Below are 21,223 nucleotides of genomic sequence, written 5' to 3' on the forward strand. Positions count from 1 at the left end.
GGAGCTGCAACTACAGCCCACACACCCTACAGCCTGTACTTTACAACAAGAGAAGCCACTGCAATAAGAAACTTTCACACCACAACAAAGAGTAGCCCCCACTCGCCGCAACTAGAGAAAGCCTGTGCAAAGCAATGAAGACTCAGTGTAGCCAAAATAAATAAATAAATAAGAAGTAAAAAAGAATTCCAAGAGCCATTGGCCCTCTCCACTCCCTGGAAGCCCCCTGCACTTGGAAACACAGCCTCCAGTTTGATTCCCATGACACTCACACATGGGACAGAACACACTTGAGGTGGCGGGTAGGATGTTATAGCTTGTTACGACACTCCCACAGTTAGGCGAGCAAACACTCCCAGGGGATGTCAGGCGCACAGGGAGTGGTCAGGTCTCACTGGATCGGAACATCTAGCTCCCAGTTTTTAGTGACCACCAGGCTCTGCCAGGAACAGATGTACTGAGCTCTCAACACAGAGTGAGGCTCCCTCAGCAGACAGAGCTGCTCTTCCTTCCCCAGAGAGCCCCTCTGTCCTCTGACGTCAGATCACAGGAATGCAATCCTCCACAGGCCTCCACCAGGGCAGTCCACCCCGCCCCCATGAGTCACTCTCACAGGCTACCCCTCCCCCACCCCGGGACCCAGACATGGGGATGCAGATAGGAGGCACTGGGGAGGATGTATGGGCTTCCTACGGGGCTCTAGTGGTAAAGAACCTGCCTGCCAATGCAGGAGACATTAGAGACGTGGGTTCTGTCCCTGGGTTGGGAAGATCCCCTGGAGAAGAGCATGGCAACCCACTCCAGTATTCTTGCCTGGAGAATCCCATGGACAGAGGAGCCTGGTGGGCTGCAGTTCATAAGGTTGCAAGGAGTCAGACACGACTCAAGTGGCTTAGCGTGCACATGTACACATGGACAACCCACTCTAGGCCTGATGGTGGGTGACTGGAGTTACAGGACAGCCACCGGACAAGTGGGAAGCACGCTTGAGAAAGAGGTATCTAGGCTGATGGCTGGGTAACACTGAGCTGAACTGATTCAACTGAAAATGAGAAGTCCTCCTTGCTCTCCAGCCAAGGAGCAAACCAGACTTGGTAGGGATTCTGCCAGCTCTGTGAGACTGTCTACTTCAATTATGCATTCTGGAACTAGGGAAATAACCACAGTGTGGGTTCCGGGACCCACTGAGACCACTGTGATATGGACCTGAGCCAAAACTCCACTGATCAACTGATGTCCATACTGACTGTGGGCCACAAGGATGTTTGGGTCCCTGGAATTAGGGTCCTTTCAGAGCCTGTGTCCAGTGGTTCCTGAAAGTTCTGATCATTTCCTTTTCTCCAGTGTACAATGCTTGGTAAAAGATCATAGGTCCCTTTGGGTAAATGACTAAGAGTGTACACTTCTGGCAGTGTGCCACAGTGTGCCACAGTCTTTCTTCAAGGAGATCTGGCCTCCTCTTCATTCAAGGACTTATAGGTCTGTAAACTTTCTCAAGTCTGGACATGGAGGGGCTGGATCTGTTTTTATGATTCAGATCAGATTTTTGTTGTCTTAACCTAGAGCTTTTCTGCTTTTACAGATTGAATAAGAATCAGAGAAGCTTCCTATTTCACTTCTGGGAACACTATGAGACAGCCAGCTAGATCAACTGGTCAACCCCACAAGTCTGCAAGGGCCAGTCTATTCTGATTGCTGCTTTGACTTTGCTGGCCACTCAGTAGCCACGCCCATCTTGCCTTTGGCCTTGGGTGCTGTCACCTGGTCCCTGCCACCTGGGATCTAATTACCCCCACTGCATTTAGGTTTCCTGACCTGCAGTGACTGCAGCCCCCACCCCGAGGTCTGGCTTACAGAGAAGGGCCCTCAGGGAGCACTTAAGAACGAACCAGGGAGGGGGGGATTCCTTGGAGGTCCAGTGGTTAAGAATCCTCCTTGCAATGCAGGGGACATGGTTCAATCCCTGGTCAGGGAACCTAAGACCCCACAAGCGGTGGAGCAACTGAGCCTTCAAGTACTGGAGAGCGTGTGCCACAAGTAGAGAGCTTGTGCACCGTAATGAAAGATCTTGCGTGCCATAGCCAAGACCAATGCAGACAAATAAATAAATAACTATTAAGATAAATAAATAAAAGAACCAGAGAGGGAGTCAGGGCTCCCCTTACAAATTTATTCCTCTCTGTCATGGTGAAACATCTGCCTTTTGGACCCTCCCAGGATCTTAGACAAATCCATGGCAACATTCTAGTCTCCCCAAGCATCTGAACCCCTTTCTCTACATGAAACCAAGGGGATCCAGCATTTCTAATTTGGTCTCGTGGGCCTCCTTTTGGTCCCTGTTTCAGCCAACTCACCAAAGCTTTAGAGTCCTAACTCCCAATATGCAACATGAGATGCAATCTCTGTTCAGTAATCTTGTATCAATAAATCAATACCAATAATGGGATCTTGCTTTAAGAAAAAGAAAAGGACTACACAATATTTCTGGTCTGGGAGATGGGGCCCTGTGGCTTCAGTTTGATCGATTTCCAGGTACATGTACCACTTCCCAGTCCATGAGAGGATCATCTGGAGCCCAGCTGCCAAAACGGACCTGAGGTCAGAGATCCCGATCCCCCTTCAAAAGCCAGAAGATGACTCTGGTTCACCCGCAGTTGAGGAGGAGGTTTTCAGAAGCCCTCTGAACAAGCCACCCATGTGTTGCCTGGCCTCGGGCACCCCATCCTGCTGTGGAGCAGGACTGATGGCAGCCTTCCCACTCCCAGGACTGGGCGAAGACCTGTGCCAGGCTGGGGACTCTGGTGGGGCCAGCAGGTAGGAAGCCTGTCAGGGGAAGGGATCTACTTTTCTTGGCTTCAATTGGAAGGAAAGGCTGAGAAGGTGTCTCCAGGGAAGGAGCCAGCCAGCTGACGGGAATTCTGTAAACTATTTAGAGAATGGGACCACCCTGCCTGCTCCCATCCCACCCTGTGCAAACAGGAAGATCTGGGCCATGTCTGGGTGGCTGGAGGCAGGAATCACCACCAGGCAGCTCAGCTGCCAGCACTCACCCTTATGGTGGACCAGAGGCTTTGACCAAAGGAACCAGGCTGAGCCCAGGAAGGAAAGAAGCCTGCACTGACCCCAGGGATCGGGAGGAAGAGTTGGAGCAGGGACCCCTGTTTCCTGGCTGGAAGCCACCTCTCTCCTTGGCTTGAAAGGGAAGAGGTAGTAAGTCTGCACTCTTGAGGAGGATGGACCCTGCTGCTGGAGACCCGGGTTTGGATCCTGAATCTGCCACTTCCTAGTTTTATCACCTCTCTCTGACTTCATTCCTTTAGCTGTAACATAAACCCCTTCCTAGAATTGTGAAGCTTAAGTGGCTAAGAGGGCTTCCTTGGTGGCTCAGATTGTAAAGAATCCACCTGCAATGCAGAAGACCCAGGTTCAATCCCTGAGTCAAGAAGATCCCCTAGAGAAAGGAACAGCTACCCACTCCAGTACTGTTGCCATTGGGTCACAAAGAGTCAGACACAACTGAGCGACTAACACTTAAGAGACTAGGAACAGAGCCACCTGGCATGTAGTCAGTGCTCAGTAAAGCAGATTATTATCCTTATTAGAAGAGATAAGAAGACCCCATGACCAGTCAATAGACCAGCCTGTCAGGGACGGAAAACCCTTCACCGGACACCCCTCCGGGCAAATTACTCTGAGTCTCCTTGTCATCTACCCTTTCCCTGCCTGGGGAGATATTAACTTTGGAAACCATAACAGCATCGCAAGATTTACTCGGGATGAGTGTAACTGAATCCACTAGATCTGTTTCTCATTTTCCTAACAGTTGCAGATTTCTCATAATAACCACTTCAAGGGGGCAGAGGACAGAGGTGGCCCCGTCCGCTGCATTCTATGTCTGCATCTCCACTGCTGCACCACAGATAGGGTTCATCAGCACTATATTTCTAGATTGCATATATATGGGTGAATATTCGATACGAGGTCAATGCAGGCTTCTCTGGTGGCTCAGTGGTAAAGAATCTGCTTGCCAGGTGGGAGACACAGGTTTGATCCCTGGGTCAGGAAGATCCTCTGGAGGAGGGCATGGCAACCCACTCCAGTATTCTTGCCTGGAGAATTCCATGGACAGAGAAGCCTGGCGAGCTACAGCCTGTAGGGTCGCAAAGAGTCTACTGAGCATGCACACATGCATACCAAGCTACTGCAGAGCTGACTTAGGACAAGGTGGGGCCAGAGTCCCGCCACTCAGAGTCCCTGCCCAGACTCCTTACTTGTACACTTTGGTGTTGTAGGTCTTCTCCCCAGGGAAGCCGAACATGCCGCAGACCACACGGGAGTTCTTAGCCGTCCAGTGCTTGTCACAGATCTGCTTCCACGTCTTGCCCTCCTTTACCTCCACGTAGCCCTCTGTCACCGGGGTACGCTTGCGGAAGGCGGAGAGGATGGCTCGGATCCGGATGTCCTCTACTTGGATGTTCATGTTCTGGGAGGGGAGGGGGTGGAAGGAGATGGGTGACCTTCCTGGTCTGGCCCTGGGGAGGTGATGGCAGACTGGGCTTATCCTGAGAGTCTGCCCGCCTCTCCCCTCGGGCTCTTGGGGGGCTGTGAGTGCTCCCCAAGAGCACACAGCACATGCAGTGGGGCTGCAGGAACCAGAAAAGAAGGAGCAGGGTGACCCAGCCAATCAGAGACTTAGGGGACCCCAGCGCTCCTCCTCTGTCCTATCAAAAACACCAGAGGGCAGCAGCCTCCTCATGCAGGGGTCTCAAAGAGCAGAGGAGAGAATCATGTTCCTTGAATGCTGTATTCTAGAGGCAAAATCATTCAGACGCTTGTATTTTACTCCAAAGCATCTGCGTGCAGGCCTGGGAGTGAGTGTGTGCCTTCCCAGCAATCTGCCTGTAAAACTGAAATTTTGGGCAGATGAGCCCCAGATACCCTGAGCTGGTGGGGCCACGTTGCACACTGCCATGTGTACTCCCCTCGTGTCAGCAGTCTTTAGGGTGAAAAGCCAGAAGAGAAAGGGGAGGGTTTGGAGAGAAGGGGGAGGGAAGGAGGTGCGTGCCTGGACCCAGGCCAGCCAAGTAGGAGGGGGCAAGCCTGGGGCCCAGGAGGTAGGGATGCACACAGTCATGCAACTATGCCAAGGAAAGGAAAGGAAAGATTCTGAATATCCTGAGGCCCTTGTCTTGAAAGCCCCTGTTCACCACTCTCCTCTCCCCATTTCTGTGGCAGTGAGCGAAAAGGCAGGAGCCTGCTAGGAGGATGTGGAGAAGGCTGGGGGTTGAAGGTGGGCTCCTCTCCCATCGCCTGACACTGGGCTGCTCTGTCCCTGTCCCTAGCCCATACCTGAGCCCTCAGGGATTTGGTCAGACAGGGGCCCTCAAGAGGCCAAGCTGGATGGAGGAACAAAGGCCTACCTGGAATTTTCCAGGATGCTATCTTTTATGTTTTTCCAAGGTTCTCACAAATCTGCCCCAAACACTAAGGACGCTCCAGAATCTCTCACTTCCAGCCCGTCTTCTTTCTGCCCCTGCCCAATGGGGCCACCACCAGCTCTCACAAGGCTCGCCAACTGAGTCCCTGCCTCCCTGCTCTCCTCCATCCATCTGGCACAGGGCCAGCCCCCAGAAGACTCCTTCTAAAACCACAACTAACCTTGTCCCTTGGCTGACCACACTTATACCTCAGCCCCAAATCTATAGCCAGCTAGGATGATGCTGGGAAAGATTGAAGGTGGAGAAGAAGGGGACAATAGAGGATGAGATGGTTGGATGGTTATCATTGACTCAATGAACATGAGTTTGAACAAGATCCAGGAGACAGTGAAGGACAGGGAAGCCTGGCATGCTGCAGCCTATGGGGTCGAAAAAAGTCAGGCACGACTGAGCGACTGAACAACAACAACAATAATAGGACAATAACAAGTACCACTACTTTCTGGGCATTTTCTCACTTAATCCTGAAACAGTAGAGGTCTTTATAGATAGTGTCATCTCCATTTTCCAGATAAGAATACTGGGTGACTCCAGTGATCTCCCAGGACCACAGAGAGGCAGAGAGCACCTGAGATTTGCTGTGTGATGCTCTGAACCATGCCAGTTGGGACTGGGCAGGGGCACTGGCAGAGAGGAACCCAACGACCTGGGTGCCCACACCCCCGTCCAGCCAGGATGCAAATGAACTGGGAGTTTGAACAGAACCATTATTTGGGTGCCCAGGGATTCAGGTCTCCTTGCCACTGGCTTCAGGGTGCAAAGCCAGGCCCCATTTCCCCAGTCCGGCGAGATGGTGGAAAGTATGTTGGCTGGGGTGGTGGGGGGGAGGGTGGCATCTAGCCCTGGTTCCTTTCCATGCAGAGCGGAAGGAAAGCCGCCAGTGGCAGGATTATGTTTGCCAGCCTGGATCCTTGGATCCATTACAGCTCCCTGTCAGGCCACAGGGCTCGCGCCACCAAGACACATGGACAGAAGTGAGCAAGAACAGGCTGGAGGTCTAGACCGGCTCATGGGCCAGCCCCCTCCTCCGACTTACCACGTCGGGAGGCCAGGCTGGAATTCCAGAGTGTAAGGAATGTGTGATGCCCAGAAGGAAAGTTACCCACTGTGGCACTGGCCCTGAGAGCTGCACGGGGCAGGCAGGCTGGGCAGACTTGATCAAATTCACAGATCCTCCCCCTCCTCCCCTCCCCAGCCTCCCCCCCCACCCCCCCGCCCCTTTCCCCCATCTCAGCCCATGGAGCATCAGCTCAGCTAAGATACAGAGTGTGAACCCAGAGGGAGGAAGGCCAGGGTAGGGGAGCTCAACAGACCCTTGTCTTAAGGCAGGGCAGTGTCCCCTCAGCAGAATAATGACTGGTGGGCAAGCTAGATAGGGTCCCAGATGCAGGAAATGAAGCTCAGAGGAGAGAAAGTGCTAGAACTGACGTCACTGTTCTTGTGTTCCCACTGACTCACTGCATGTGTGTGTGTGGGCACTAGTGTGTATGTCTGGAGTCACGAATACGTCTCTCTGGGTGTGTGTCTCTGCACGTGTTTGTGCGCCCACGTATGCGTCTCTCGGGGAGCTCGCTGTTCCTGTCTGTCCGTGTGCAGGCAGATGTGCACATGTCTGTGGGTTGCATGGAGTGTGTGTCTGTGCGTGCGGTAGAGGAAGATGCAGAGGGTTTCCTTGCAAAGCCCTGGGAGAGCAGTCAGGCAAGTTCCTTCTCCTCTTCTCTTTCCACAGAACTAATTCCTTCCCACCATCTTGGGCTCAAATCCACCTCAGTCAGTCATTCATTCATCCCATAAAATACAGTCTCTCCCTCCAAGGACCCTGCCAGCCTCCTCCCTATTGCCCAACCCTGGGGCCCTGGTTCTTCTCCAAATCATAACGATTACGTGGGCCCTCATTCATCAAATGCCAGCCAATTCATTACGCGTCAGGCTCTGCACTCAGAACTTTGCGTCCATCCCCTGCCTCAGTTCCCATAACAACCAGTGAGAGGCTAATGGTACACCCTGACTACAGGCGAAAAGCGAGGAAACTTGGCGAGGTTCGGCATCTTCTCCAAGTTCACACAGCCAGTAAGTAGATAAACAAGGGTGAAAACCGAGTTCTGACTCCAAGTCCATGCCCCAGGCTCACCACAATGGGCCTCTGGGTCTTCACCCTTCTGACTTCATCCCATCCCTTGCCGGCTACTGAGAGGACACAGCTGGGCCTGGGACTCAGCCTTCTGAGGCATCCTTTGGGGGTCCGCCCAATAAAAGCCCACATTTGAAGTCCACCCTGCGCCCCGCCCAGAGAAGCTATGAGTCAGGCCGGAGCGTACGTGAGATGCGAGGGCTGCCTCCCAGCTGCCCTTGGACTCAGGCCACGGGGCAGCAGGGAAACCCTCAGCGGCATGCAGTCAGGGCTCGCTGCTGGCTAACGAGCTCAAGGGGGCTGTTCAGAGAGTTCTGTGTAGGAAAACACACGTACACACACAACGGCCCTCCTGATCTCACAGCCTTGGAATCCTTTCCATAACCGCAAGCAGTAGAATTTTTTCCCCCCAGAAGTTCAACTTCAAAAGAGCAGTGAAGATTTGAAACACTAAAACCTATACACATTTTTCTTTTCTAACAGAAGTCTCTTTAGACTTGCATGTTTCACATTTAGCCCAAGAGCCCAGAGGCCGTCTATATACCTGGCCCCTTTTAAAACTTGAAAGTCTGAAGGCTAGCCCTCAGGCCAGAGACAGGAGTTCACCAAACTCTCCAAAAGGCTTCCCTCCAAGGAATTCACAGAACTTTCTGGACTTGTCCTACTCAAAACTCAGCACATCTCCAGGGAGGGTCTGAGCCCTGGGAGTGACTATCACTGGCTTCCAAAGGGGAAAATCAGGGTGCCCTGAGGCCATAACCTGCCCTGCTGTACCTAGTCGGGTGGTGGAAAGAAGGGCTGGTGAATGATCACCAGGGCTGGTCTCCCAGTCTTGTGCTTGAATGACATTTCACATTTGCAGCATCTGTGAATGACTTGCAGATTCCACAGTGTGACAGTCTGGGGCTATTGCCAAGGAGGAAAAATCACCAGTTTTGAAAGTCTAGGTGGGGATTGCATCAGGGAAAGATTCAGGGGGAGGCAAGGCAAGCAACCCTCTAAGGACGCACCTCACTGCTGAAAGTCGGCACTCAGCTCATCGCCTCCTGTGGAGGGCATGTTTCCAAGAGCCAGATCTTAGTCCAATTCTTCCCCTCCCTCCCTCTAGAAGTTGTCATTTAATTATGCAATTAATTACTTAATGTATCAGACCAAGCCTTCCCACCTGAGAAGTCATCCGTGGAGTGGTGTCAGGTGGGAGGATGGAGAGGTAGTGGTCCACCATCATCCCACCAGGACAGACGACTGGTTCATTCTGCATGACTGCTGCTCACTTAGTAAGCCCCTTTCCTCTACAGCTAACAGGCATCTTGCTCTTAAAGGCCTTTATTTATTCAGCTATTTTCTAAATTATTTATTTAATTTTTGGCTGTGCTGGTTTTCACTGCTGCATGGGCGTTTCTCTAGTTGCCATGAGTGGAGCTACTCTGTAGTTAGGGTGTCCGGGCTTCTCACTGCAGTGGCTTCTCTTGTTAAGGAGCTTGGGCTCTAGAGAGTGGGGCTTCAGTAATTGCAGCAGGTGGGCTCAGTAGTTGTGGCTCCTGGGCTCTAGAGCACAGGCTCAATACTTGGGGTGAATGGGCTTAGTTGCTCTGCGGCATGTGGGATCTTCCCAGACCGGGGATCAAACCTGTGTCTCCTGCACTGGCAGGCAGATCTTTACCACTGAGCCACCAGGGAAGCCCTATTCAGCTATTGTTAAAAAATGGGCTTCCAGATAGAGATCCATTTTCCCAGGTGCCACCTTGGCAACTTCATCAGCACCTCACACCAAACACACCCAGGATGCCCTTGGTCTTCCCTCTTTTCACTGAGTGAGGCAACGCCCTCCCAGTTTGCAGCCTGCAAGCCTCTTGCTCCCTCTCTCTTCTTTGCTCTTGTGGCTCGTTCTGCCCCAGCCATGCTTTTCCTACCCTTCCATCTCCTTCCCATTTCTATTGTCCAGGCAGGTGTGCAGTGAGAATTGTGGAAGTAAGAGAGCATCACAATTCTGTTTCTTTGGGGCAGATGAATGACTGAGCCAGTCCTCGTCAAACGTGGCTGGCATATCCATCCAGCTGAGCACTGTGCACTCATGTGTTTGGCTCAAAATCTTCCTGTGGCTCCCCGAGGTCTTATACTCCAGGTCAAGAGCCTTCCTGATCAGACCCACCTCATCCCCTCCCTGTCCTTTCTCCAGCCTTGAGCATCCCTTGTTGCCAGGCCAGCATCCCTCTTTTAATGCCAGCATCAAGCTGCTTCCTGCAATCCTTTTTTGCTTTCTCTCTACCAATGAGCATCCTCCTGACCCTTAGAAATAATCTCACTCATTCAATCATTTGAAGAACACCAGCTGAAGGATACCAGTCCCAGGAACTGTGTGAGGTTGACATTAGTCAACCAGATCAGCAAGTCTCTTGCTGTTACTCATGGCAGAGGGGGAAAGATAGTATCCTCTCTTCCATGAAGCCCCTCCTCCCTCACATACCTCATCCACACAGATCTGACTTCTTTCTTCTCTAGCATTTGCTTTCTGAGTCCCTCAGTTTATCTTTGGCTTATATTGACAATCTTGTAGTACTGATCTTTCCACAAGTTTTGCCACCTCATCAGACTGTGAGTCGCTCAAGGACAGACCTGTTTTTCATTCATTCCTGTATTCCCCATGGCAACTAGCACCAGACACAGCACATAGTGGGTCCTCACATATTTTTGTAATAAACTACTAATAATAATCATTTAAAAAAATCCAACTACAGGAATTCAGCTTAACTAAAAATGCTGAGTTCTCAAGCCAGAAGTGTAATAAAGACTTTCTTTATTTTTTGCTTAATGCAAAACAAACATCGAGGCCTGCATCTCTTCACAGCATAAGCACTTCTTGTGTGACTTACTGATGGACAAGGAGATAGCTGCACTTTTATCCATGCGATCTCTTGCCATCCGAGCTATTTAACACCCTCCCCTCTTCCCCCTAGAAATCTGAGGCTAGTAAATAGTTATTGAATGGAATTAAAAGCTGATCTGACCATCAGCACGTGTTCAGTTTATCCAAATGGGTAACATCTGTAAACAGCATGAAACATGTTGTACTGGAAGAGGCTGGCTACACTGTAATTATCCCCTTTTGATGATCAAATCTGAAATTCACAGCCTAGGAAGTTCCTGGGAACATTCTCAAGCCAGTGATTCCAATTGGGCCAGATGGATGAAAGGGAAGAGGGAAGGCAGTGTGGTGATTTCTGTTGCTCAGCTCTGTGTGATGGAGACCTGCCTGGGTGGAGGGGGTCAGGATGGGAGTGGCACCAGAGCTGAGGTCATGCCGAACCACCAGAGGAGAAAGCTGGCCGTCTAGGCCCTTCTCCTATAAATCAAGAGCTTTGCAACGCTGCTGGAGAATCAAATGCTCTGTTTCATTTTCCAACCTGAAAGCAGTGGAGCAGGTAACAGAGGCTGCTTCCTTGGAGACCAGGCAAGGGCTGCTGACCGCAGGAAGCTGGCACGACACCTATGCCTGCAATTGGTCCCTCTAAGCCGCGGGAGTGCTGAGGCCACAGATCAAGTAAGTCTGTGGACCTGGCCAAACCGCCTAGCACGCTCCCAGGGTGGGTACCTGATGCCTCTTATCCTAGCAACCATCACCATGGTGGCAAAGGAATGACTTCACTGTGTGTATGTGTTAGTTGCTCAGTTGTGTCTGACTCTTTGTGACCCCATGGACTGTAGCCCACCAGGCTCCTCTGTCCATGGGATTCTCCAGGCAAGAATACTGGAGTGGGTAGCTATTCCCTTCTCCAGAGGATCTTCCTAACCCAGGGATGGAAGCCTGGTCTTCTGCATTGCAGGCGGATTCTTTACCATTTGAGCCACCAGGGAAGCCCCTTTCTCCACTACTGGACAGCAAACTTCAGGATGGTGAGACTGTCCTTGAATATCAGTAGTGATTGCCAGTACCCAGCATAGAATCTGGTGCTCAATTAAAATGTACTGAATGAATGAATGAGCAGACAGCCTCCAGCTGCCTTAGCAACAGCCGCATGGAGATGGGGCGGGGGCAGTCATTGTCACTGAACCCTCTGGCGGGCTAACTCTAATGGGCCACCTGGTCCCCTTGTCACCAGCCTTTACCCTAGTCATATCAGAAGCCCCACCCTACAGAAAAGACCTTCCCAACCAGGGCAGAGAGAGGCTTTCTCCAGCCCAGCTCAAGCCTCTACTTCTTCCATAGAGAATCCCGCCCACAAATCTCTTCCCACGAACCTCTCCCTTTTGAAACAGCTGCACAATTTACCATCCCATCCACACTGTTCAAAGCTGGAGTACAGGACTTCCCTGGTGGTCCAGTGGTTAAGACTCTAGGGACACCAGTTCAATTCCTGGTCCAGGAAGACCTCACATGCCATGGGGCCACTAAGCCCCTGTGCCACGAGTGCTGAACCTGAGCTCGAGGGCCTCAATTAGTGAAGCCCAAGCCCCTAGAGCCTGTGCTCTTCACCAAGAGAAACCACCGCAATGAGAAGCCTATGCACCACAACGAGAGAACAGGCCCCTTCTTGCCGCAACTAGAAAAAGCCTGCTCAGAGCAACAAAGACTCAGAGTTGCCAAAAATTAATTAATTTTTAAAAAATTTACAGTTGGAGTACATATTACCATTCATTTATTTCATCTAAAACAAATTATAAGGCTACTTAGTCACCGATTTCATCTAATGAGTAAGTAAAACATTACCTGTTTCTTTCAACTTACAAACAATTATAATGGTGTTTATGATTTTCAAAGGGTTTTGGGTACAGCACAGTGGCCAGGAGTCAGAGTTTCCAAATCTGCCAGAATGTGCCCAGTTTCGAAGAGTCTGTTCTGTTAGCTGCATAAATGCCCTTTTAGTTCTTGGATGTGGTGAAAAATAGGTCACCCTCGAACTCCTTCTCTTGTGCCCCTTGTGGTGGCTGGTGAACCCAGACCATGTCAGGCTTTCGATAAACAGAATCATGGAATGTTAGCACCAGACAGGGTATATATAATACCTCTTCTTGCCCAAGCTCCCTGTAGGCAGGGAGAGAAAACCCAGGAGAGTGGCATGTGATGGTCCAGCTTGACAGTTGGGCAGATGCGGTGGGCTCCCACCGTGGCCCTCTCCCCACTTACTGAAGGGTCCAACACAAACTGCCCACTTGCTACCATTCCTTCTGCCGTAGAGGGAAGCCGGCCAATTACACAGCAGCCGTCTGGGGAAGTAGGGCTATATTTAGCTCGGAGGGACCACCGCCTTCTAAACTGCACAGAGATGAAAACAGACCCCCGTTTCTTTCCTAAACCACCCAAGACAATCTGCTGCGCCTCCTCTCTCATGGGGAGTAGGGGGTTAAATTCCTGTCTGGGAAGTGTTTGGACCTTTCTAGAGTTATTTATGGGCTTCCCTAGTGGCTCTGATGGTAAAGAATCTGCCTGCAGTGCAGGAAACCTGGGTTCGATCCCTGGGTTGAGAAGATCCCTTGGAGTAAGAAATAGCAACCCACTCCAGTATTCCTGCCTGGAGAATCCCGTGGACAGAGGAGCCTGGCAGGCTGCAGGCCATGGGGTCACACAGAGTCGAACACGACTGTAGTGACTTAGCACACAGAGTTAATTACCCCTTTCCTGGCTTCAGGCTTCCACCCTCAAGAGCCCCCAGATGCTGGGATGATAAGGCTGCTGCTGAGGGGAAAGCCCTGAAGCATTTGGCAGTTAACTGTGACTAATAAAAACCTGGACTCCTGGAATTTAAAAAATGCACAACAGCCTCCATCCCTGTGGTTAAGAGCAGAAGAAAGAGGTTTTTCAGGTCTCCAGGTCCCTCCAGTAGGAGGTGAGAGTGTGAAGGGGAGGGGTACCGGATGCCCCCACTGTTGGAAGTGAATATTATCCTCCCAGCTCCATCTTCCTCCTGGCCCCTCCAGTCCTCCTGGGCTGCCTGCTGTCACAAAGGAGAAATTGGGGCTCTAAGGCCACTCAGAGGATGTGTGTGTTAGTCGCTAAGTTGTGTCCGGCTCTGCAACCCCGTGAACTGTAGCCCACCAGGCACTGGAGAAGGAAATGGCAACCCACTTCAGTGTTCTTGCCTGGAGAATCCCACGGACAGGGGAGCCTGGTGGGCTGTCGTCTATGGGGTCGCACAGAGTTGGACATGACTGAAGTGACTTAGCAGTAGCCGGCTTCTCTGTCCATGGAATTTTCCAGGCAAGAATACTGGAATAAGTAGCCATTCCCTTCTCCAGGGGATCTTCCTGACCCAGGAATCGAACCCAGATCTCTAGCATTGGAGGTAGATTCTTTACCGTCTGAGCCACCAGGAAAGCCCATAGGCCACCCTTAAATCTCACAGCTGGAGGATTTCTAATCAGTTCTGGGAACCTAACTGCTTTGGCAAAAGAGCCTTTCAAAAATGGTAGAGGGCTTCCCTGATGGTCCAGGGGTTGGGAATTTGTCTGCCAGTGCAGGAGACACGGGTTTGATCCCTGGTTTGGGACGATCCCACATGTCACAGGGCAACCAAACTCACGCACCGTAACTACTGAAGCCCGTGCACCCTAGAGCTTGTGCTCTGCAACAGGAGAAGCCACCACAATGGGAAGCCCCCTGTACCACAACTAGAGAAAGCCCACATAAAGCAACGAAGACCCAGAGCAGCCAAAAATAAAAATAAGTTTAAAAAAATGAGTAGAGAAGAAAGTGAGGTGGGGAGGCCGAAGAAAAGGAAAAGACCCGTTACGTTCCCTGACCTAACAGCACCCGGCCCCAGCCACGAGCCTCTCTATGAGCACATGACTTAGCAATGTGCAGACGGGCCAGAGCAGGGATGGCTGCTCACAAGGGCATCTGGATTTGTAATCTCCCCTTATCTAATGCTTTTTCCAACTTGTCCACAGCCACAGACAGGAAACAAAGCCTCTCGATTTAAGAGCCTCTGAACTCCTGGGAGGTTTGCTTGGAGCTCTGTTTTATAGGTTTAGAAAAGATCTACGCACTTTAAACCAACAGTATTGAACATTTATTATTTGCTCCTGCTTTCCTCTTTTGAAGAAGGTTTTGAGAATTGGCCCGAGACTCATTTTTCTCCCCCCTGTATAAAATGCTGTTTTACAGTGAGGTGTCCAGGGACCCAAGAAGGGTCAGTCCCTCTGGACATACAGTTGCAAGTCTCAGGCTCCAAAGGGGCCAGAACTCAGGGGTCCTGCCTCCCACTCTAGGGTCTAAAACTTTAGACCATAGCAAAGGGGAGGATGGAGATCCTGATCGGTTAATTTTCTGGAAGAAATGAACCCAGGCTGGTGAATCAGCAGTAAGGCAAATCTCTTATAACATTTTACAGTCTGCATGCACTTTTCCAGAAATCATCTGGTTTTCCCCCCTACAGATTGTTTAAACCCCCTTGTAAATGATGAGTGCATGCCGTGCCATTCTGAAGGAGAAACCACTGCCACTCCAGATTACAGACTGTCATAGCTGGAAGGGATCGAAATCAACCAACTCATCTTAAAGAAGGGAGTGGACTTGCTCTGTGCTCTGGCCAAACTCTCCCTGGGAGGGGTCATCCTTCTGAGGAAGAAGCACTTTTTCCCTCCTCTAGAAGGGAATTTATGAAGTGTCGGGGGCCCCTGAGGATGCCCCAGGCAGATGTAGGACTCCACGGAAGCACAGTTAGCTCATAGAGTGAAATTCCATCCTCCAGGCCCCAGGGCATAGTGACTCACGCCTCTGGCATCCCAGAGTGGGATGAACTTGGTCTAGACGGATGCCGTTTTCTTCCACTCGCTGCTTGGGGAAATTTCAATGTGCTCTGGAGAAGGCACAAGCCTGTGAGGGTCATCTCTAACGGTCTGTGATCTGTCTTCAACCTCCAGGTGTCTACGAGGGTGGATATGCTAGAACCTGGTCACACCCATTCAAAATAAGGGTGAGAAGAGATGGGAGTGTCTCTGTGATCTTCAATAGACTGATCATTTGTGCCTGGGGTCACAAGACACAGAGAAGTCATTAACTTGACTCTCTACTCTTGGCCACTTTTGAATTTATGAGCCCCACCTGGGGGTCATCGAGGGGAGGTGGGGCTTTAATTTTCACTGTGGTGTACAACAGTGAGGGTGGAAAGTGTCTGCTTTCAAGGCCAAAGTCATGATGTGCCAGAGATGGAGAGAGAACATGAGAACACACAGTAGCAGACATCCCTTCTCTGCATGTGTCTGTGTGAGTGTGTGTGTGTAACAGGCATGACCCCAATTCACACAATGGTCGTGTGTGTGTGTGTGCTCAGTTGAGTCCAACTCTTTGCAACCCTATGGACTATAGCCCCCAGGCCCCTCTGTCCATTGGATTTCCCAGGCAAGAATACTGGAGTAGGTTGCCATTTCCTCCTCCAGGAGATCTTCCTGACCCAGGGATCGAACCCGCATCTCCCGGCTTTCCTGCACTGCAAGCAGGTTCTTTACCACTGAGCTGTGGGGGTAGTTTGACACACAGTGGTGATCACTGCCAGTAGTCAGCTAGTGTGCGCCCCCTGTGCGGGCTGGCTGGGTGCACTTTCAGAGATGCAGATAAACATGGGGTCTTAGAATTTGGTAATCATCTCATCCCGTGTCCTTCCCATGTAGGGATTTGGCTGCCATATTCCTTGCAGGAGCTCATCCAGTTCCTGCTTAAACTACTCTGGGGACAAGGAGCTCACCACTCACAGGGCAGCCTGTCTCCTGTGCTTCAGAGTCCTCGGGTGGTGTTGAAATGTGTAGCCCCATCACTCAGCCTTAAAGAGTTTTCATATTCAGCTGAAATCTACACCCCAACCCCTCCCCATTCATCTTAGTTTTGGGAGTTAAGCCAAAGTACAAACGCTCTTCTCCATGGTAGCACTTCAATATTTGAAGAGGACCGATATCTCTTCCATCTTATCTGTTTTCTTGACACAATGTCTTCATTTCCTCATGTGATGTGGTTTCCAGACCTGTGTCCACCTGGCTGGTCCTTACTCTGGATGACCTAGTTAAGAGATGGCCCTGGAAATTCACTCCCTTCTTGGTCCAAAAAGCGAAGAGTTTAGGAAAAATGTCCCCTTCCCCTCAACCAAGTGTATCAGTTTACACACACTTTCTAGCAGCCATACCATTGGCTTATACTGAGCTTTTAGGCAACCAATCACTTTCAGGGATCTTTTAAATACAATCAACACTTTCAGTCTCTTTTCCTGGCTTTTGCTCTGTAGCTGTTTTTTCCATTTTTTCATCATGAACCTTGACATAGAACCTTATATTCATCCCGAACACATTCCAAGACTTCCCTGATTGGTTCAGCATCTAAGACCCCATGCTCTCAATCCACCCTGCTTATTTAACTTATGTGCAGAGTACATCATGTAAAATGTCTGACTGGATGACTCACAAGCTGGAATCAAGATTGCTGGGAGAAATTTGAACAACCGCAGATAAACAGATGATACCACTCTAATAGCAGAAAGCAAATAGGAACTAAAGAGTCTCTTGATGAGGGTGATAGAGGAGAGTGAAAAGCTGGCTTAAAACTCAACATTCAAAAAGCTAAGATTATGGCATCTGGTCCCATCACTTCATGACAAATAGGAGGGTAAAAAGTGGAAACAGTGACAAAGTTCATTTTCTTGGGCTGCAAAATCACTGCAGATGGTGATTGCAGCCATGAAATTAAAAGACACTTGCGCCTTGGAAGAAAAGCTATGACAAACCTAGACAGTGTATTAAAAAGCAGAGATATCACTTTGCTGACAAAGGTTCATCTAGTTAAAGCTATGATTTTTCCAGTAGTCATGTATGGATGTGAGAGTTGGACCATAAAGAAGGCTGAGTGCCAAAGAACTGATGCTTTCGAATTGTGGCATTGGAGAATACTCTTGAGAGTCCCTTGGTCAGCAAGGAGATCAAGCCAGTCAATCCTAAAGGAAATCAATCCTGAATATTCATTAGAAGGACTGATGCTGAAGCTGAAGCTCCAATACTTTGGCCACGTGACGTGTGAAGAGCCGACTCAGTGGAAAAGACCTTGATGCCAGGAAAGATTGAAGGCAAAAGGAGAAGAGGGCAGCAGAGGATGAGATGGTTAGACAGCATCACCGACTCAACAGACATGAACTTAGTTAGGCAAGCTCCGAGAGACAGTGAAGGTCAGGGAGGCCTGACATGCTGTAGTCCATAGGATCACAAACAGTCAGAAACAACTTAGCAACTGAACAACAACAACAGAACTTCCCTGGTCCACACACATCTAACAGGGTACATTTCTCTAGCCTAGAGGAATGATTCCATGACTTCAGCTACTGACACAGCTATTATATGAGGTATTTCGGAGAAACTTGTCACATCCCACAAATATCCCTTGTAGGTAGTCTGGGTGGCTCCCTACCCATCAGGCCAACCCTGCCCATAAGCATAAGCTTAGCCACGAAGTCCTGGACAGAAAAATCTTCTGGCAGCTGTCCGAGGTTCTGGTCAGACACCCTGAAATCTAGGCCCATTAATGATCTACTTTAAGCAGATACCAAAGGGAAGAGGTTACAGGGGACTGCTCATCAACTGAAAATTTTCACAGTATTCCTGGCTAGACAGGAAAGCTCCTAGTCTGGTCCCTGGTAACCAATCTGATTCGTATGACAGCAAGAGGGAGGTCTTCTAGGAAAATGCCAAGTTTAGAGGCTGTGGAAGTCATCTAGCCCTTGAAACCAGACTCCTCCCAGCTAAGCCTCTCTGGGTTACTGTAAACTCACTTAGGATTACCTGGAAGATCATTCCAGGTTACTTGCCCTGGAATGATGTTCCAACTTTCCCCAAGGCATGCGTCTTGTCTTCTAGGGTTATAAGGGCTTGAGAACAAGGGTCACGTTTACTTGCCCCAATGGTATCCCAGACCATGATGTGTACACAGCAGACCCCCAACCAATAAACGTCCAGAATAGAGATAGGTGCTAAGATTTCCTATCATGGACTCTCAGCCCTTTCACAACAAGAAAGTTCTCTCTAAAATATTTTTCCCCTGGTCATTTCTCTGCCTTTTCCAGACAACGAAGGTTTTAATTTCTCTGTGACCCATCTTATTTCCCTTTTATTTTAAAAAATATTTATTTATTTGGCTGAGTCTATCTTTGATCTTCATCGCAGCATGCAGGATCCTTAGTTGTGGCACGTGAACTCTCAGTTGTGACATATGGGATGTAGTTCCCTGACCAAGGATTGAACCCGGGCCTCCTGCATTGGGAGCATAATTAGCCACTGGACCACCAGGGAAATCCTTTATTTCCCCTTTAAAGGCTAAGCATTAGAATTGGACCCTATAGGCAATTTCATAAACACTTTTCTGTTGAAGTGCCCTTCACAGAGTTCTTTTTCAGAACTTTTTTGATTCTTCCCTAGTGGCAGATGGGTCTTCTCATTTTTCCAGTCCAAAACCCACTGGCATTTTGGCCTATCCACTTTTGATTCATGCTAGCAGTGACTTTCTCATGCCTGGAAGTCAAGATCTTCACTTGACAATCCAAGTGGATTATCCCAAGGATGTAGGATGAACAAAAGCCCATTAAAGATGTCACACATTTGACCTTGAATCAAGGTCAGCAGTTTGCTGAAGTGATTGTTTCAAGCAGAAGCCTGAAGAAATCTCTATCTATGATCTGTTGGCCACTTCAGAACTTTCGTAATGGAATGGTCAACTCATTAGAAAGAAACATTTCAGTCATTGATGATAGATATGGGCTAATATTTATTTGTAGTTGATTAATATTGGGATTCCAAAATTCAGAGATCCCTGATTTAACTTGATCATTAGAATTATAATATTGCTAAATCCAATTACTACCAAAAAACCAAAAAATGCTGTGGACTCCCCCCCAAAAAATGTCACACATAAATTCATAGTCCTATTAGGCAAGGCAATACTATGAAGGAATGATTTGCTTCTGTGCATTTCTCATTGCTATTTAGCTTGATATTTTATCCTAGGATCTTCTTCACCTGCCTTTCCAGGTGGCTCAGTGGTGAAGAATCTGCCTGCCAAGTAGGAGACAGTTTCAATCCCCTGGAGAAGGAAATGGCAACTCACTCCAGTATCCACGCCTGGGAAATCCCATGGACAGAGGAGCCTCGTGGTCTACAGTCCATGGGGTCGCAAAAGAGTCAGACACAACTCAGTGACTAAACAACAATGACGAATTCATTACGTGGATAATGTTGGTTTTCATTCCTGAGAAGAAAATTCTAGGTACCTAGCATCATTTTTTTTGGATAGAATGGTAAACCAGATGGAACCCCTGCCTTTGGGAGCTTCCAATCTCATTGGAAAGATGAGATGCATTATATGAAGGGGTGGCTAATTACTTCATATGAAGTTATATAAAGAGTATGAAAAGTATGAAACTGGATTGGATAAGCCCACCTTCCAAATTATAACCTTCATGATAAAGCAAGATTATCAGGAACCAAAACACTAGATACACAACATCAACTCTGTAACCATCTCTTCTGGTTATCCCAAATAAAACAGCAGCATTTGAAGACTGTCAACCAGAAGTGGTCTCAAAGCTGCCAGCTGAGAGAAGGCTGGAAATCCTTTTCCACACTGTCATGCAGGTTTGGACCAGTTCCCAGCATCTCAGTGCGCTCTCAGAGCATATGAGAAAGAGTAGGGCAGAGTGAGTCATGGGAGGAAAATGTAAAGACCACAGTCTGGGGAGAACTTCCTCTGAAGCCCAAATAGGGCAATTTCAAGAATCAACTCTCTTCTGCATTAGTCTGAGGCCGGCTGGAAACTACAGCACAGAAAAGGCTCCTTGTCCTGGATTCATGGACGATCCCGTAGTGCCTTGGGGGTAACATCCAGCACATTCCTTGAGGAAGGAGTCTTGGCTGCCTCTTCCTCCTACCCTAAGCCCCACATAGTGGAGAGCATTAAATGCTTGTTCATTCTATTCTTTGGCTGGAGCACTTGTAAAAAAGATAAATCTGAAATTTAGCCATAAATTTAGAAGAAGGGTCACAAGCCCTTTTGCCATTCCCAAATGTTGACTTGGGCTGGCAGCATCAGAATCCTCTGAGAGAGTTAAAAAAATTAGCTGTTCTCTTAGTGGGAGACCCTCACTCAGGAGGTCTGATGCATTTTAAAAGTGATTCTGATCCCCTGCTAGTTAGGGGACAACTGTCCTGTGACAGCCAGCCTCCAATATGACCCCCAGTGACCACTACTTTCTGGAGTCATATCTTTGGGTAATCTCCACCCACAAGGCGTACTGTTGATGTGAATGACCAATAAAATACAGCGGAAATGATGGACCATCACTTCTGAGAGGACGTTAGGAAAGACATGGCTTCCATGTTTTGTTCCCTCTCTCTCTTTCTCTTTTGAGTCATTCACTCTAAAGAAAGACAACCACCATATCTTAAGGATGTTCAAGGAGCCTATAGGGCGATTGTATGGAGAGGACCAGAGGGCTCCAGCTGACAGCCAGAAGGAAGCTAAGGCCTGCCAACAACCACAGTAGTCAACTTGGGAGAAGAGTCCCCAGTCCTAGTTGACAACGTGACTGCAAGTTCACGAGATGTTCTGAGAAAAATCAACTGGCTGACCACT

At 49.3% G+C, this 21,223-nt stretch overlaps 1 protein-coding gene and 1 non-coding gene across 2 annotated transcripts in view; one reads left to right on the forward strand and one right to left on the reverse strand.

Annotated features, from left to right (window-relative positions):
• The window catches only part of LOXL2 (lysyl oxidase like 2), a 112,903-nt gene that overhangs the window by 49,337 nt on the left and 42,343 nt on the right, over positions 1-21,223 (reverse strand). The window contains exon 4 of the mRNA XM_061425848.1: positions 4,272-4,483. Within this exon, the coding sequence (XP_061281832.1) occupies positions 4,272-4,483 (212 nt within the window). The remainder of the gene's footprint in view (positions 1-4,271; positions 4,484-21,223) is intronic.
• On the forward strand, positions 19,195-19,330 carry LOC133253542 (small nucleolar RNA SNORA2/SNORA34 family). Its single transcript, XR_009738331.1, has one exon. It is a non-coding gene; the product is annotated as a small nucleolar RNA SNORA2/SNORA34 family (small nucleolar RNA).

Source organism: Bos javanicus, chromosome 8 (assembly GCF_032452875.1).
Source record: "Bos javanicus breed banteng chromosome 8, ARS-OSU_banteng_1.0, whole genome shotgun sequence".
Taxonomy (NCBI): Eukaryota; Metazoa; Chordata; class Mammalia; order Artiodactyla; family Bovidae; genus Bos; species Bos javanicus.